Below are 19,000 nucleotides of genomic sequence, written 5' to 3'. Positions count from 1 at the left end.
TTGAAATACATAAAACAGATTATTCTGATTTTAGCAGAAAGTTTTTTTTGTTTATTCAGGTTTTTATTTGCAGCCTTGTTACCACTGATACAAAAAATGGTCATACTTGCATTGAAATATGCATGTATATAAGGAAAATATAGATGCAGTCACTGAAGAGATTTTTCGACTATTATTGCAGTGCAGGTACTGCTGAGACAGCTGGCTGTCATTTCAGCTAACGACCTACACAGGTGTGTTTATTTGTTCCCTGTCACCATATATTCAGTGTGATGATGAAAATCTATGGCCAAATGCAGTGGACATGATGGATGGCCCAGACCAACAGTAGACTTCTGATACTGATAGGCAGACAAATATGTGTGAATTACTGTTTATTGTGAAAATATTGATTTGGTATTACAGTACTGTATTTGTTATTGATTATATATATATTTTCATTTCTGAATTACAGTATATTGCACTGTGAGAACAAATAGCAAAATACAACTCTCTGAAGAATAATGTGGCTTTTGTGATTTATTTCCATATCATATATTGATTTACATTATACAGTAAATATTGTTATTCTGGGCTTCAGATACAGTAAAACATAGTCATTTACAGTGTACTGTAAATTTAACAGACTCCATCATGACATCTATTGTGAGAGGTGTGGTTGCCAGCTTTACATTTATTAACAAAATAGAGAATAAAGAGTATAGGAGGTCCCATCCTTTATTGCAGGTTAAAGATAACATGCATTTGAGGCACCCTCTGGAGAATGTGTGAGTTACACAAATTTTCAGGTGAAATGAGGTAACTGCTCCTCCTTTTTTTACATTCCAGTCTTTGAAGTTACCACCATTCCTTCCAAAATATTCATTATGTAGATTGAAATTTGACACTATTATATCCCAGTGAAAGAAAACAATATCATTTTGCCCATCTACTATTAATAAGATTGTTTCCTGTATGACCTGGCACCTGATGCAAGAATAAACCAGAATAATCCGCTTTGCTCCTGCTCAATGTCCCCAAATGCCCGCAGAGACATCACTAAAGATGCTAATTAAATGAATAAGCCTTTATGCCTTCAAATGCGCTTCTGTATCATTATACACCTGGTACACCTACATAGAGCTTCAAAGGCCTCTACACTGAGGTCACAAACCACTTTATGAGAATACATGATAATATTTAAATCAGTACTTTAATTCTCTTTGCCTGAAAACAGTTTATTACATCAGGTGTAAGCCAACAGATCAAATGTTTTTTTAGCTGTCTTGAAATATTTGTGGATATAAAAATAGAGGAAAGGAAAACACATAGTATATGTATTTTGCAATGTTACATGTTTGTGTTGTGAAGTTCATTGTACAAAGCAGTCTTGTGAGAGAAAACATATGTTAACTGTTTAAAAAAGTGTGAAACCGACTGTAAAAAACTGTAAAAATTCAGGTAAGGTTGGCGGGGGGTCTGCACCTCGCACGAAATATGACCATCTTTTCCTAGAGAGATGAACAAACGCACATTCTCCATCACCAACTGAACAGCGTTATATTTTGCCTGTTAATAGTCTTAGTGAAAAGCAAGTTAAAGGAAGAGCAGACTCCTATGGTAGGCAAGACAAAAACGCTAAATGAACTTTCAGTGAGGTCGCCGGGATGACTGGTTTCCAGTATTATTTCCCCACACAGAAGTCGGTTTCACTGCCTAAACAGGGCGGTGTGTAGGACCATGCAACCACCTTCCGTTACAATGACGAATAGCAAAGGCAAGAAACACGCAGGGATCCTCACATGTTCCGTAGTCACCACCCCGAACAACAAAATTAAAATAGCATTGTTTATAGCGTGAATTGAATATTAAATATTAAAAGTGCAAAGTCCCAAGTCTAAAAACTCTTTTAGCTACAGGTGAGTTTAAGGCTTTTGGGGTTTAATCTAACTTTTAGATACATATCAGCTAGTTAGCTGCGAAGTTTTGTTTTCGCTGCTTTTGCCACAATATTTTTCGTGGTTATTAATTGCATCAGAAGTTGCGACATTATCGTTTCTTCAATTTCTTTTGTTTAATGCTGATCCGGATCTTTCTGGCTATGCGCTTCAGAAACATGTGATACGGTTGTTTTACTTGTACAACGCTACTTTATAGCTTTCGTGTGTCTGTGACCCTCGCCTTGCTGGTCAAACCTCCTTCTTCCGGAGAGGAAATGCTTTGACTCATCACTGGCGGCTGTGGGAGCCTCGCTAATGCTGGTGTTTCACTGAAGTATTCAGCCTGAAAAACAACACTGACAGGAGTAACTGACGGGAGAAACCTGTACACGTTATATTGCGCAATACGTGTTGTGTATTTTGTTTCAGGTAACGCCACTATTCGCCAGACCGTCACTTTACCAGCCACTGCTAACTTCGCTAGCTAGCAGCAGACTCCTGTGGTAATATTTTTGGTAGTAAATATGATTAGTCGTGCTCTTTTGCTACCTCCAGTTCTTCCAGGGCCTTCCTTTGCCCGATGAACTGCAATGAGCCTGGAACGACACAAGCGGAAAGAAGATATACAGAGGGCGCTGGCCTTCATTCAGTAAGAGACATTTCAACTTAGCCAAGTTGAAGCAACGCATAAGTTCAAAAGCACGTAGCGGCCCGCGTTTCCCTCTTCTTAGCTCGTACTGCTGACAGCGTCTCCTGTTGCTTTAGCTGTTAGCGGGTACTGAAATCTGTTGTGTGTCTGTGTGCAGGTCCTCGCTGCCTTACCCCGACCCGGAGGGATACGAGGTTGAGTTCTTACCGCATCTCTGACATTGTTGCTTATTGTAATGTGAAACGATCAGTCTCAGACTGGCGTCTCTGATGCCTAATTGTTTTTAATTGCTCTTCTTCTCTCTCCTCTCATCTTTTACCTGTCTTTCTCCTGTTGCTCAGGGCTTTCTGATGCAGCTGGTGTGCAATCTACTGGATGAGGGCAACGCGGCATTTCGAGAGGGCGACTGGATACTTGCCCGGGGGCATTTCAGCGAGGGCATCAGCGTGGCACGGTACGGACAGGACGAAGACGTGGCGGTGCCCCCAGCGCTGCTGGAGAGTCTGTATGTGAACCGGGCCGCAGCCCAACACTACATGGTGAGCTTGCCCACGCACGGTGGGGCTGGTTTCAATTTGAATGTTTTCGGTTTCTTTCTCTTCTTCCTTTGTTTGACTGTCTTGTCTGTTTTGCCGTATCTCCCTGTGCCTCTCTTTCTCTCTCCCGTCAGAGGGAGTTTGAATCGGCGGTGAGAGACTGTGACAGCGCGTTGGGTGTGCGTAAGGACAGCGGCAGGGCATTGTACAGGAAGGCTCTGTGTCTGAAGGAGCTTGGCCAACTGAAAGAGGCGTATGAGTGTATCACTGCCTGCCTGATTGTCTCGCCTCAGGTAAACACATCCACTCATTAACATGTCAGCAAATAACATCCACACGTGATCTCAGAGGGAGACTCATTAACATGTCAGCAAATAAAACATCTACACGTGATCTCAGAGACTCACTAATATATCAACACTGAAAACACCAACTTGACCAACAGTCATGCTGTTCTAGACTTTGCTGGCAGTGTTTCTGATTCACTGGTCATAAACATGCCTTGGTTTTACACTTCTTATCATTACATCTAAAATCCTGTATTTAAATAGGTGTAGCATACCAGAAATTATTTTGTCGTAAAACTGAGTAACTTAACAATTTCTAAGCCCAACAATTTCTAAGCCCAAATCCAATGTCAGTTTAGTTTATCCTTGTGTTCACGAAAACTGGAACTGTGCAGATTTGTAGATCACATGATGTGCCTTCCAAACATTTTCTTGCCTTGTAGGTCTGATAGATAGAAGAGAACAATGTGTGTGTGTGTGTGTGTGTGTGTGTGTGTGTGTGTGTTGATCAGGATGAAAAAGTGAGTGAAATGGCACAGGAGCTGGCCAGCAAACTAGAGCTGAAGACCCGCAAAGCTTACATTGGCCTGCAGGTCAGCACCAGCAGTACCTGGTTGTGGGTAACTTTAAATGTGGAACTGAGTATTGTGGCATCCGATTGGTTATAGTTTCCATGCAGAATGTTCCTTTACATCCCACCAGGTTGTCTGTTTCGACATCTTAGAGCAAAGACGTATGTTCTAATACATTTTTTTTAACAGTGATGGATGAGTCTGTCTTGTCTGAGGTATGTCAGGTTCCTTTGTCATGTAAAGGATTCAGCACATTTGTAGTTTCTGATGTCCAAGCAATGACTGAAGGCCTTTACAAAAAGAGACTCATTTCACAGCAGTGTTTCACATTGATTCAGCAGTCTACCGCTGTGTTAAAGTCTGCTGTCATGTCACCAAATCCCAGTTTTAAGCCACAAGCTATAATGTAGTGTGTGTGATGGCCTGTTATATGGACACTTCTCAATCAGGTTTCAGAGATATCTCGACCAGATGTCAACTGAAAAAGATATTACTGAGATATAAACAGCGTACAAGAGGCTTGGTTGCTTGGTTTAGCGTCTTCTGGGAGGCGGGATGTGAGTCTGACCCCTGCTTCCTATTGGCTTGCAGGATAGACAGACAGCAGATGCAGCCAGTGAAGACGGTCTGCCTTCTTTGGAGCAGGTTAAGCTTCTCCTTTATTTTGGCTGTAATGCTTTCAGCTTTTCCACAACTTTATTTGTTTTTAAACGTTATTCCTCTCTCACAGATCTCCAATGGGCTGGATAGCTTGTGTGACGTAGCAGGTTTGTCCTACCTTTTTATGGTTCGTGTTTGGTTTCTTGTGTGAGAAGATTTTTCCATCTTTTCTTGTCCTTCTGCGCCTCTCTTTCTGTCTTTCTCTCTCAGTTGCCTTGCCTGACTGCGTATCTCCTGTCCTGCCCGCCCCTGTCCCTGTGAGCGATGCTTGTGAGGACCACAGGGTGTCCGGGGCGGTGCCTGAGAGCGCTGCATCAGGCCCCCAGGATGTGTCCCTGTCGGTGCCTGTCTCGGAGCCACTGGTGGATTGCGAGCTGGTGGGGGAGGAGCTGGATAGTCTTCTGGACTGCGTGTCAAAACAGGAGGAGCTTCTGCAGGTAAGGCAGGTCTGAAGAACTGGAAGGTGGAAAAGGCCTCGAGCAGCCTGAAAAGGGAAAGTAAACTTCTCTCCTTTGACTGTGTCTGCCCCCCCCCCCCCCCCCTCCAGACACCCTCTAAGGGCAGTGTGGTCCCCACTCATGTTCCTGCCGCTGGAGTGATCGGTCTTGGCCCGTCATTCCCGCCGCTCCTCCCTGCACCCTCCCCCCGCCTCCCTCCTGCGTTTTTCCCGTCGGCGGTGAGCCAGCTGAACACACTCGACTCCTTCACAGGACCAGATCTGGACCCCTCTCTCTCCGGCAGGCCACTGGACGTGCTCGACTCCTTTGTCCCTTCAGAGGCCTTGCTGGAGGGTGGGACACCTCAGCAGCCCCCTCTAGTGGTAGGGGAGGGGCTGGACTCACTCTCAGAGTTCACCTTACCTGGTGAGTATTTAGATCGGCTTGGGTTCCTGGAGCTCATATGCTTATGGAGGGTGTTTTGACACACACACACATTTTTCTTTCTTTAATTCATACATTGTGTTCATTCATACTTTGTTCCCTGAGTGTTGGGATGCCAGTAGTGTGAGGCACATAATAGCTTAACATTTCTCCCCCCCAGGTGGTAAAATCTCCAATAGTTTTCTTCCTGCAGTGAAGATAAGAAACTACTCTGACTGCTTGAACTCTGCTGTGAGTTCTCCTCTCTTCTCTCTTAGATGTGTGGATGTGTTCACCACGCCTTTCCCAACCTATGAGAACGTAGAGGAGCAGCATGAACAGTTTCATTGCTCAAAATCTGCCACTTCTTTCTGATTTGCTGACAACTTATGGGAGTTTTGTAGCAGTGAAAACCAGAGCACGGGAGCACAAAATTATTTGCGTGCATGCGGGACGAGTTTAGAGGCACATGCACACTCCACTAAATAAAAGAGGAGCAAGTTTGTGCGATTGCAGTACATATCTAAGTGAGCACGAGAGCAGTTTTGTAGCCGATCAAAATATATACTCTCTCAGATTCATGAGTGAGCACATGTATGTTTTGCATGCGAGCAAAGGAAATCTGCGAGTGCTGCGTGAATCACGCTCTTGCATTTAAAAAAAAAAAAAAAAAAAAAAGTGCTCTTGATTGTTGGCTGGAAAATAACTCCATACAGTATTGAAATGGTGTGTTATGTTTTGTTTTTCATCAGCACTGAGATATTGTGTGTGTGTGTGTGAACAGAATGGTCAAGTAGCATCTGCCTTATTCCAGCTGTCCAGGAATCCTCTTGAACACACGCATGACTTTACTCAAGCTTGTACTACTTGCTTTACACGCATAGGTATCCCCCCTCCCCTTTACACACACACACACACACACCACACTACAGCTTAGCTCAGCTTTTACAGAGAGCCACACGGTTGAGTTCATCCTAGTTCTCACATCTTTTGATATTTGTGGTGTAATGGCTTTGAGGCACTCATAAGATCATCTCGTCTGGTCTGGTCTTGTCTCTCCTCACCCCTCCCCTCCCCTCAGGTCCTGGAGTGCTGGACTGTGAGTACAGAGCTGAACTGGCTCATAGCTGTAAGAAAGACATTCTGCTGTGTAGGCGCAAAGGCGGAGATAGTCCGCCCTGGAGGAGGGTTCGGCCCCGCCCAACTCGAAGTAACTTCCTTGGTGCCTATGTATTATGCAAAGGTGAACTACCAGGCATACAGATAACTGCCATTATTTGTCACCTAATGTGTGTCGTTTATACATTTTACATATTTCACACATTGTGTCGTGTGTGTGTGTGTGTGTGTGTGTGTGTGTGTGTGTGTGTGTGTGTGTGTGTGTGTGTGTGTGTGTGTGTGTGTGTGTGTGTGTGTGTGTTTGTTTGTTTTTGTTTTTACACGTACAGAGGTTTTAGAACGGCAGGACTGTAAATATGGTGAAGCCTGCACATTTGCTTACTGTCAGGAAGAAATTGATGTCTGGACACAGGAGAGGCGGGGCTTATTGACCAGAGAGCTGCTTTTCAACCCTCTCTCCACCAATCAGAGACAGGCACTTAGTGTTATCAAACTACTGAACATGCACAATGGCATGTTCATGTTCCTCTGTGAGGTATGTGCATGAACACACACACACACGAACACACACATGTTCATGTTCATCTGTGAGGTATGTGCGTGAACACACACACGTTCATGATCATCTGTGAGGTATGTGCGTGAACACACACACACACACACACACGTTCATGATCATCTGTGAGGTATGTGCGTGAACACACACACACACACACACGTTCATGATCATCTGTGAGGTATGTGCGTGAACACACACACACACACACACACACACACACGTTCATGATCATCTGTGAGGTATGTGCGTGAACACACACACACACACACACACACACACACACACGTTCATGATCATCTGTGAGGTATGTGCGTGAACACACACACACACACGTTCATGATCATCTGTGAGGTATGTGCGTGAACACACACACACACACACGTTCATGATCATCTGTGAGGTATGTGCGTGAACACACACACACACACACACACGTTCATGATCATCTGTGAGGTATGTGCGTGAACACACACACACACACACACACACGTTCATGATCATCTGTGAGGTATGTGCGTGAACACACACACACATTCATGATCATCTGTGAGGTATGTGCGTGAACACACACAAACGTTCATGATCATCTGTGAGGTATGTGCGTGAACACACACACACACACACACGTTCATGATCATCTGTGAGGTATGTGCGTGAACACACACACACACGTTCATGATCATCTGTGAGGTATGTGCGTGAACACACACGTTCATGATCATCTGTGAGGTATGTGCGTGAACACACACACACACGTTCATGTTCCTCTGTGAGGTATGTGCGTGAACACACACACACACACACACACACACGTTCATGTTCCTCTGTGAGGTATGTGCGTGAACACACACGTTCATGATCATCTGTGAGGTATGTGCGTGAACACACACACACACACACACACGTTCATGTTCCTCTGTGAGGTATGTGCGTGAACACACACACACACACACACACACACATGTTCATGTTCCTCTGTGAGGTATGTGCGTGAACACACACACACACACACACACACACGTTCATGTTCCTCTGTGAGGTATGTGCGTGAACACACACACACACGTTCATGTTCCTCTGTGAGGTATGTGCGTGAACACACACACACACACGTTCATGTTCCTCTGTGAGGTATGTGCGTGAACACACACACACACACGTTCATGTTCCTCTGTGAGGTATGTGCGTGAACACACACACACACACACACACACACACACGTTCATGTTCCTCTGTGAGGTATGTGCGTGAACACACACACACACACACACACGTTCATGTTCCTCTGTGAGGTATGTGCGTGAACACCACACACACACACACACGTTCATGTTCCTCTGTGAGGTATGTGCGTGAACACCACACACACACACACGTTCATGTTCCTCTGTGAGGTATGTGCGTGAACACCACACACACACACACGTTCATGTTCCTCTGTGAGGTATGTGCGTGAACACCACACACACACACACACGTTCATGTTCCTCTGTGAGGTATGTGCGTGAACACCACACACACACACGTTCATGTTCCTCTGTGAGGTATGTGCGTGAACACCACACACACACACACACACGTTCATGTTCCTCTGTGAGGTATGTGCGTGAACACCACACACACACACACACACACGTTCATGTTCCTCTGTGAGGTATGTGCGTGAACACCACACACACACACACACACACGTTCATGTTCCTCTGTGAGGTATGTGCGTGAACACCACACACACACACACACACACGTTCATGTTCCTCTGTGAGGTATGTGCGTGAACACCACACACACACACACACGTTCATGTTCCTCTGTGAGGTATGTGCGTGAACACCACACACACACACACACACGTTCATGTTCCTCTGTGAGGTATGTGCGTGAACACCACACACACACACACACACGTTCATGTTCCTCTGTGAGGTATGTGCGTGAACACCACACACACACACACACACGTTCATGTTCCTCTGTGAGGTATGTGCGTGAACACCACACACACACAAACACACGTTCATGTTCCTCTGTGAGGTATGTGCGTGAACACCACACACACACACACACACGTTCATGTTCCTCTGTGAGGTATGTGCGTGAACACCACACACACACACACACACGTTCATGTTCCTCTGTGAGGTATGTGCGTGAACACCACACACACACACACACACGTTCATGTTCCTCTGTGAGGTATGTGCGTGAACACCACACACACACACACACACACACGTTCATGTTCCTCTGTGAGGTATGTGCGTGAACACCACACACACACACACACACACGTTCATGTTCCTCTGTGAGGTATGTGCGTGAACACCACACACACACACACACACACACGTTCATGTTCCTCTGTGAGGTATGTGCGTGAACACCACACACACACACACACACACACGTTCATGTTCCTCTGTGAGGTATGTGCGTGAACACCACACACACACACACACACACACGTTCATGTTCCTCTGTGAGGTATGTGCGTGAACACCACACACACACACACACACACACACACACGTTCATGTTCCTCTGTGAGGTATGTGCGTGAACACCACACACACACACGTTCATGTTCCTCTGTGAGGTATGTGCGTGAACACCACACACACACACGTTCATGTTCCTCTGTGAGGTATGTGCGTGAACACCACACACACACACGTTCATGTTCCTCTGTGAGGTATGTGCGTGAACACCACACACACACACGTTCATGTTCCTCTGTGAGGTATGTGCGTGAACACCACACACACACACGTTCATGTTCCTCTGTGAGGTATGTGCGTGAACACCACACACACACACGTTCATGTTCCTCTGTGAGGTATGTGCGTGAACACCACACACACACACGTTCATGTTCCTCTGTGAGGTATGTGCGTGAACACCACACACACACACGTTCATGTTCCTCTGTGAGGTATGTGCGTGAACACCACACACACACACGTTCATGTTCCTCTGTGAGGTATGTGCGTGAACACCACACACACACACGTTCATGTTCCTCTGTGAGGTATGTGCGTGAACACCACACACACACACGTTCATGTTCCTCTGTGAGGTATGTGCGTGAACACCACACACACACACGTTCATGTTCCTCTGTGAGGTATGTGCGTGAACACCACACACACACACGTTCATGTTCCTCTGTGAGGTATGTGCGTGAACACCACACACACACACACACACGTTCATGTTCCTCTGTGAGGTATGTGCGTGAACACCACACACACACACACACACACGTTCATGTTCCTCTGTGAGGTATGTGCGTGAACACCACACACACACACACACACACGTTCATGTTCCTCTGTGAGGTATGTGCGTGAACACCACACACACACACACGTTCATGTTCCTCTGTGAGGTATGTGCGTGAACACCACACACACACACACACACACGTTCATGTTCCTCTGTGAGGTATGTGCGTGAACACCACACACACACACACACACACGTTCATGTTCCTCTGTGAGGTATGTGCGTGAACACCACACACACACACACACACGTTCATGTTCCTCTGTGAGGTATGTGCGTGAACACCACACACACATTTATGGAAGCCAACAGTTATCTAGAGTGACGTGCAAAAGTGTCATCTGCTCTTAGAATGCATCCTAGTAAGTACAGCAGGTTAGTCAAAGACACTATTGAACTAGTAGACACACACACACGCACATCTGTGAGGTATGTGCACTAATGCGCACACATCTTTATTCCCCTTTCAGTTTCACACTCTCTCTTGTGCATTGTGCATTATTTGCAAAGTGCCCAGCTTGCAAAAAAAAGCAGTACCACACGCACGCGCACACACACACACACACACACACACACACACACACACACCCTTGTTCATTCCCTTTAACTAACATATGATTTGTTCTGTCCCTGTGTGTGTGTGTAGATGTGCTTTGACACCAAGCCTCGGATCATCAGTAAGCGTTGTAAGGAGAATCCCTCCTTATGCTCCAACATGGTCACACAACATCCATTCGAAAGAAACAAGTTAGTGCTCCTCTTTCAGCTGGAGCTCCAGGCCTTGTGCCACAGCAGGACTCTTATACCCACTCAGCAGCTTCATCAGCCACGTTCGCTTTTTAGAATAGCAGAAGAAATCACATTATTTTTGCTGCTTTCTATTCTTTTTTTACTTTTTTCTCTCCCGTCTGTCTCTGTCCTCTTTCTTTACCCCCCCCCTCCCTCTTCCCCCCTCAGGTGTCTGGTTCATATGGTGAAGAGCAGCAGTATTTACTGCAGTAAGATCCGTCCTCTGCGGCCGCTCTGTCTGTTCGATGTGTGTCGACACGAGCTGCGATATGGCTGTCAGCGGGAGAGCAGTTGCTCCTTTGCTCACTCTCTCATTGAGCTCCAGTGCTGGATACTGGAAAAGGACCATGGTACACACACACACTCTCACTGACCTTCATGTACATATATGGTCACCTTCAAACATAGGCGCACGTGTGTTTGAAGGTGACGGAGTCATCCACAGACATCTGTGTTGTGTGTGTGTATGCTGTGTCTGTTGCATTGAAGATTGCAGTTGACCAAGTAGCCAACAGGTGGCAGCGTAATGTCAAGTCACATTTGTCTCTTGCTCACCCTCTCTGTGTGTGCGCATGTGTGTAGGTATCAGTCATGAGGAGATTGTGCAAGAGTCTAAGAAGCACTGGCACAAGCAGAGAGTAAGCAGAGCCCCCGAAAACTAACGCCGTAATACCGTTACAATACCATGAATACTAATGGCGTAATACTTTTACAATACCATGAATACCAACGCCGTAATACTGCTACATGACCCTGAATACTAATGCCGTAATACTGCTACATGACCCCGAATACTAATGCTCTGTTACTGTTACATGAAACCGAATACTAACGCCATAATACTGTTACATGACCCCGAATACTAATGCTGTAATACTGTTACGTGACCCCCAACACTAATGCCGTAATACTGCTACATGACCCCGAATACTAACACCGTAATACCGTTACGTGACCCCGAATACTAACGCCGTAATACCGTTACATGACCCCGAATACTAACGCCGAAATACCGTTACACGTAATACTGCTATATGTAACCGAATACTAATGCTGTGATACTGTTACAATGGCCTTAGCACTAATGCTCTAATACCGAGTTCTTTGTTTTTGAATATTCTTAATTTTTGTTTGTCTCTGTGTCCCTCAGCCAGGTAACATGCCCATGTCCCAAACCAATGGCACTGCAGCCAAAGGGGAGGGGTCGGGCAAAGGGGCGGAGCCAAACAGGAAGGCGGTACCTGTCCAAACATCCGGAAGCGCTACAGCTGGAGCTGCGAGTGTGTCGGGCCAAGCCATACACCTCCTGATGAAGTTTGTTTGCGGCCAGTGCTGGAGGGATGGGCTTGTGAGCGAAGCAGACAAGGCTCTGAAATACTGCAGCGCCAAAGCTCGACACAGGTGACACCTCCACAGCGCCATGCCTGACCTCGTCCCGTACAACGGCCCAGCTCTGGTGGTGTTGCGCTCTGTGAAGAACAAGCTTTTTAGACATGTGTTAGCGTTTAGAATGGCTTCTTATGTTTTTGTCATATTTCTGATGATACTGTTGATCAGACTGAATGAACATTTCTCCATATCTCTCCATAATTCACCCCTCCGCCCACTACTGTTTTCCTCCTCCTCCTCCTCCTCCTCCTCCTCTCTAGCTGGACTAAAGATCGCAGGGTCCTTTTGGTGAGGTCTCCTGAGAGGGAGAAGTGGGTGGCAGTGCGACCTTTGCCCTTTGCCAAGACGTACCCGCAGCAGTATGACGTGAGTCCACCCCCCTTCTGTCACACATCTGAGCTGGCCGAACCGATGAACGCTGGCCCTTCCTGTGTTTCCAGGGCAACCCCTCGGAGGTTGCCTACCCGCTCTAAAAGATGAGCTGTTTTGCGTCCCTACAGATCTGTGTGCACGTGCTCAAGCAGAAGAAATGTCACTACATCGGGAACTGCACCTTCGCCCACAACCCTGAGGAGAAGGAACTGTGGACCTACATGAAGAACACGGGCTGTGAGCTTCTGCGCCACTGTCACAGGCTTTCAGTCGCATGCATTTAATCACGTCACGTTATCGTTATGTGACGTTTGTCTTAATCCCTTTGTCAGTACTTCTGACACGCATTTTGTTGCATCTGTAAACATCTTTTTTTACCTAGTTCTATAAAAGTAAACACCATCAGTGTTTTAGAAGTGTTATAAAGAAGATTCAGCCATTCTGCAAATGGCTGATCTGTGTTGTGTTTGTGCAAATCTAACTAACAGAATCCTACAAATCATCTGAAGCAGCGGCGAAGTTTGCGAGTGGACTGCTTGTTTGAGTGCAGACCCTAATAAAGATGACTTGTGTGTCTTGCAGTGCGGGACTTGCAACATGTCTATGATGTGTGGGTGACCACGGCTAATCACAACAAGAGACTGGATGGCAGTCCACTGCCCCAGCCAGTAGAGGAGAAGCAGATTGCCATGCCAACCGACTTTGCTGAACCTATGGTGAATAATCTGTGTGAGGGCGAGAGAGAGAGACCGTGTCCGAAACTGTACCACGTCTAGGAAACACTGATTCATCCTAATTGGTGTTGTGTGTGTGTGTGCACTTGCATGCTGCCCATGAGCTGTGCGTGTGTTTGTGTGCTTGCACCAGGACGGCTTCCACTGCCGCCTGTGCGGGAAGCACAGTAACAGTGAGCGCCAGTGGCAGCAGCACATCTCGTCTGAGCGCCACAAGGACCGCGTGCTGAGCGGGGCGGGCGAGGACGAGAGCCTGACGTGGACGCAGCGCTTCCCCGGACGCTGCTTCGCCCTCTGCCCCAGGTACGCCAGCCCTCAGCCTTCAGCGCACTGCCTGTGTCACCAGTGTGGTGCCGTGTGTGGTCGCTCTGTGTGAACTGTCTCCCTGACGGGCAGCTGAATAAACGACACAACTAATTGATGACGTTTGCCTTCATCAGACATCAGCCACGATCGTACTTGTTCAACTGTAAATGTAAGAGTGAACGACTTGTGACGTCTCCAGTGCTACACAAGGGACCCTAGAGCTATAAAAAATAAACAAAGAAAAACAGCTGATTTCAGAACAGTTGGGGTTAAAGGTGCGCTGTGCTGGGGTTAAAGGTGAGGTACTCTTTTGCTGGTTTTGGCCGTGGATGATTTATGTGGAGCATCTTGGAAGCCATGTTACCATTCTTGAGCTTCAGCACGCAAACTAAAATCTTATTCTTTAGTTTCTAGTTTATGCAACGGAAACGGAAACTAGATTTATGAAAACCCATGCTGTCATTTGCTACAGCCAACAGCCATTAGGGATGATTACTGCTACGCCTGTGCTTCACTCCTCGTGGTACAGCAAGCACTGAGAGTGTAAAGACCTGGCGGAAGCACCCTTGTTTCTGTACTGCGGCTCGTCTCCATTGACTCTGTAGGCTTTTTGAATATTTTGCTTTTTGTTAAATATGTGTGTACAAATGACAAATGTAAGCGTTACATTTGAGTGAAACTGGAGTAACATTGGAGTAATATTTGGGTTACAAGAGTTACAACTACTACTGAAGAGGTGAACTGACCTCTTGAGTTGTCTGGCACCATCTTAAGATTCATTAGAGATTGCTGGTACAGTTTAAAACTCATTATATGTACTGTATAGAAACACACACACTGGCTTTGAATTGCCATTGCATGTGTTGTTGCAAACAGTTATTCACCAAATGACATACTAAAAAGCCTATTTTTTAAAGTTTAATTTTGTATTAACATAAAATTAAATACATGTAAATATATATAAAATTAAATTTACCCCCCCCCCCCCTTTCATTATTATATTATGTACACAGAACTGGCCCTCTTACACCACTAATACTCAGTCGTAATGCCCCCTGATCTTGTAGAAAGTCTGAGAGCTAAAAACTAATCTCCAGACACCTGGACATTCTACACTAATTTGGTAAAGCAACATTGAATAGTGCCAGTCTTCTTAAAATGGTTAAATTAAAGATAAAGTTTTCTCAGCACAGGAACAAGATGTTGATTTAAAAGGTCACGTTCATGTAACCAGATACTGTACGCTCTCACTGAGTGGTGGTGGTTGTTGTTGTTGATTGTTTGTTTCTTTGTTTGATCGACAGGTTGCCGGACAGCTGCACTGAGGGCCTGAGCTGTGACTTCGCCCACAGTGAGGTGGAGCTTCAGGAGTGGCGCGAGAGGCGGGACTTCCTGCGGAGGCGGCTGGACAAAGCTCGTGCTGACATGCTAATTGCGTCCACTGACTATGACTTTGGGAAATACAACTTCCTCCTGCACGACTGAGCACATGGCCCTGTATATACACACAAACACACACACGTTGTTGTTGTTGTTGTTGTTGTTTTGACTCTCAAATTGGCCCAGTTCTTGCTTTAAATTGCCACGCATGTATTGCCATACTCAGTTATTCTTATTTCCTAATAGACAGATGATGTTTGTTTGTATAATAGAGAAAGACACACAAACACACTCTTTGCACACATTTCCCCTGAGCTTCGCTATGGCCCATTCCTAGTGACGTTGCCTTGCTAGCATCACCGGCTGCAGTGTGTGTGTGTGGGCGTCCTGCCCAGGCTCCTGCAGGCGTGTAGCGTTTCGGAGGAGTGTCCCACCTTCGCGTCCTCCCGCTCAGAACGCAGCTGCTGGTGACCTCAAAAGGCCACTCGTCCATAACCCCATTTGAGGCTGAATGACCAGGGACAGCGGTCGCCTATACACTGCTAAGCATATGCTAAGCTCATGCCATTGCACTACTTAGTTGTTAGTAACAAGCGTTCAGTCACCTTTGTACCCACGTGCTGACTCATCATAAAACATAATTCGGCATAAATGGAGGCCAGGTGAACCTCACCCTGTTGTTTTTTTTTTTTGTTTTTTTTTCTTATAAAAAGAGACCAAATTTCATTTGTGAAGGAGGCACACTGAAAACCAGCAAGTGTTGGTGCATTATAGTCACTTTAACCGCCTTAAACGTTTGAGTACTGCCCTTTACCCAGAATGCACTGCCTGCACCAGAGTTGTTTACAGCAAGCGTTGGATATGGCCAAGGCCAGACCTGAAACATACTGCGTCACTTTCAGGTGTCGCTGAACCGAGGAGGTGTTTTAAGATGTCTTAATACAGCAAGCTGTCATGCTTAAATTAGAATTTTATTTGTTTTTTATTTTTTAAGTTAGCTGGTTTAGTGTGCCAACACAGTATGTGTCATTGTCTCATACTCAGTTAGCTTGTGGTCCTTAGCTAAAAAAAAATGGGTTTAGTCCTGTTTAAAAAAATGTAAATAGTTAGATTGAGAGTTTAATAGAAAAGATGACATTTGACTATGTCTAAATGAAAATGAACAAAGAAAAAAACATGACTAGTGACATCATTGAGAGCAACCTGTCTGAACAGAGTATAAAATTGATGTAGGATTAAGAGGATCAAAGAGCAGTTCTGTGCTAACAGTTATTTTGTTACTCTAAGACTAAGGTTAATCTGTAGTCAGGAAACCATCTCTTAATGTCTAGTGCTTGAAAGTGTTGGATAAGTTTGCTCTTGGATTAGTTTGTCTTGTATTTGAATTTGAAGTCTGATTTTGAAGATAAAACTGGAAAAGAAAAATGTTCTGTTTTCCAAGGAGTAGATTACTTGGACTGTAAACCCAAGACATTGTTTAGCCTTAGTCGGTTGTTTGAGACAAACCCAGTTGTTAAAGGTCATCTTGTAGACAGACAGGAGAGCATCAACAGCTGTGTGATTCCTGGTGCACCCAAATAAACGGGATTTGGTTTTGGGGATTTTTGGGTTGTCTTTGATCTCTAATTTCTAGTTCTAATCCAAATGCATTGAGACTGGACATATACCCTTGGAAAAGCTTGAATTTTACTTCCAATTTTAAATAAACTATGCTTGCTGATTTATGCTATAGGATATGCAGTGCCCCCTTATCTCTTAACAGCCCAGAAAATTTAGTTTGTCCCTTCAAAGCCTTTGCAATGAAAACTGTAATTAATTTTAATGGGACATGGCGCAAGGGACAGAAATCTCCCAAACCAAAACGGGCCCAAAACTGCATAGCAATTCATTCAGGCTTCCCAGCAATAAACACCCAGTGTGCCTTCTGGGATGATTGGTGTGGCTCTAGCCTATTTCCTGTGCTGGAGCCAAGGACCAGGAGTGCTGTGTTTCTGCTCCTGCTGGATCTGTACCAATCCAGATCAGCTTGAGTACCTGGGAGGAGTCTAGTAAACATTACGTGCTTCCGAAACACGCTCGCGTTCCGTGGCTTTATTTTTTAAGGCGCTAGACCTGAAAATGTGAGAAGTCGCCATTTCCCTGTTGCTTGGTGTCCTGTGAACTTGAAACTAATATTGGACTTCTGAGTGGAAGTCTGTTTGAGATCTGCAAGAATGGAGAGCTCAGCACTCAGCTGAACTCCGTCCAACCGTGACTGACCCAGAGGAACATCATCTCTTGGGTCCTAACAGGCTTGTTATTTAGGCTACAGAGACTCCAGGGAGGGCCCGCATGTAGAGCGAGCTCTGGTTAATACTGCCTTTTGAGATGCATTCTTTTTTGTGCTGTGCGTAACTGTTATGCCACTAGGTGGATGGATTGGCAGGTTGAGAGGAACGGAGGCATCTCTGGCTACAAGTGTGCGCAACTGACAGGGAACAGTTGAGTTAAAACACACACTGGACGTCCAATGCTGTGTTATGTTCTTGTCCATGCTTATGCAATTTTTAATACTACGCCTTTATTTTGTCACTTTAATTAAAAGAAAGGTAAAGAAATCAGTTAAAATGTACCATTACCGTCTATAAATAGATGATTGTATTTTCGTTGTCGATCATATTTTAATTATGTTGATTTCCATTGTAAAGGTTTTTGACATCTTGGAAGTGTTTTGGACAACGTTAAACCCACTACCATACTGACCTCTACCACACAGCTTCTGTCTACAATGTGCTAATGTTTAGACGAAGAACATTTCCTGGTTATGACTTGAGTGTGGCAGTGTAAAGGGTGGAAAGTTTATTTTGTATTTTTAGTTTTGCCCTCTGCAGTGTAAATCTGTTTTATATACAAACAGCCATGAACAATGGACCAAATATTGCCAATAAATATTTTTCTAAAAGTATTAACTGCTCCAGCTGGTTCATTTATTATTCGTGCCCATAAAGGGAAGTAAACTGTACAGAATGTTACGTTTATGCGACGGACCGTTTGTCCTGGCAACAAAATGGTTGCCAGCCAACTGACCTCTGCTGCAGTCCTGTGAGCATGTTGTCTTCATCTACTGTTCCTTTTGTAATGGTTTCAGTGCAGACTTTGTACTGGTTGAAGACTTGCATCTCTGCTGGGTGCTTTTTCAACAAGTTTGAGGGTGTACGAACAGTTTGACACAGCCTCGCTCAGTGGTGTGTCTAGGTGGATAACAATCGCCCGTAATCTGACACCATATTAGTCCTTCACCTTGAAGTCATTCCGGCTTCGTGTCTTGGCCTCTGCTGAGCTGGAGTTTGTGCGTGAAGCAGACAGCACAAACAAGCGGTGTAGCACGGCAGCTATAACTATAACACTGCCTTTGTTCAGGTTCATTTAGGCTTGTTATTAAAACTTTCCTTACACTGGTAAAGAGATTAATGAAGCTTAATAACTTGCTCTTAATAACAAAAACTGTTCATTTTCATTTATTCCAGTTATTATTAATGAAGTTTAATCATTTGAACCTCAGTTCTGTTTGGAGTTTTGGCTGTGGAGAGGAAGACACTGAACAA

General features: G+C 45.2%; 1 protein-coding gene across 4 annotated transcripts; it reads left to right on the top strand.

Moving 5' to 3' along the window:
• The first annotated feature begins 1,762 nt into the window (after positions 1–1,762).
• On the top strand, positions 1,763–18,360 carry zc3h7ba (zinc finger CCCH-type containing 7Ba). 4 transcript variants are annotated; one of them, XM_027022044.3, is made up of 24 exons: positions 1,763–1,898; positions 2,137–2,348; positions 2,475–2,568; positions 2,726–2,762; positions 2,910–3,107; positions 3,239–3,397; positions 3,904–3,984; positions 4,555–4,608; positions 4,694–4,730; positions 4,834–5,060; positions 5,171–5,486; positions 5,665–5,735; positions 6,268–6,367; positions 6,565–6,726; positions 6,932–7,137; positions 11,093–11,193; positions 11,404–11,585; positions 11,818–11,873; positions 12,386–12,636; positions 12,885–12,990; positions 13,125–13,233; positions 13,579–13,712; positions 13,864–14,033; positions 15,341–18,360. In XM_027022044.3, exons 3-24 carry the CDS (start codon positions 2,510–2,512, stop codon positions 15,519–15,521), a joined length of 2,997 nt encoding a protein of 998 aa, XP_026877845.2. In that variant the 5' UTR covers positions 1,763–1,898; positions 2,137–2,348; positions 2,475–2,509; the 3' UTR covers positions 15,522–18,360. The 4 variants fall into 4 exon arrangements, with proteins under 4 accessions (XP_026877845.2, XP_081572714.1, XP_081572712.1 ...); XM_081716588.1 differs by having other exon boundaries at positions 6,298–6,367; positions 11,093–11,585; XM_081716586.1 differs by having other exon boundaries at positions 11,093–11,585.
• The last annotated feature ends 640 nt before the right edge of the window (positions 18,361–19,000 follow it).

Source organism: Electrophorus electricus, chromosome 6, assembly GCF_041902795.1.
Source record: "Electrophorus electricus isolate QZ-2024a chromosome 6, ASM4190279v1, whole genome shotgun sequence".
In the NCBI taxonomy this organism is placed as follows: Eukaryota; Metazoa; Chordata; class Actinopteri; order Gymnotiformes; family Gymnotidae; genus Electrophorus; species Electrophorus electricus.
The sequence above is the reverse complement of the archived record's forward strand: the minus strand, read 5'-3'. Positions and strand labels throughout refer to the sequence as shown.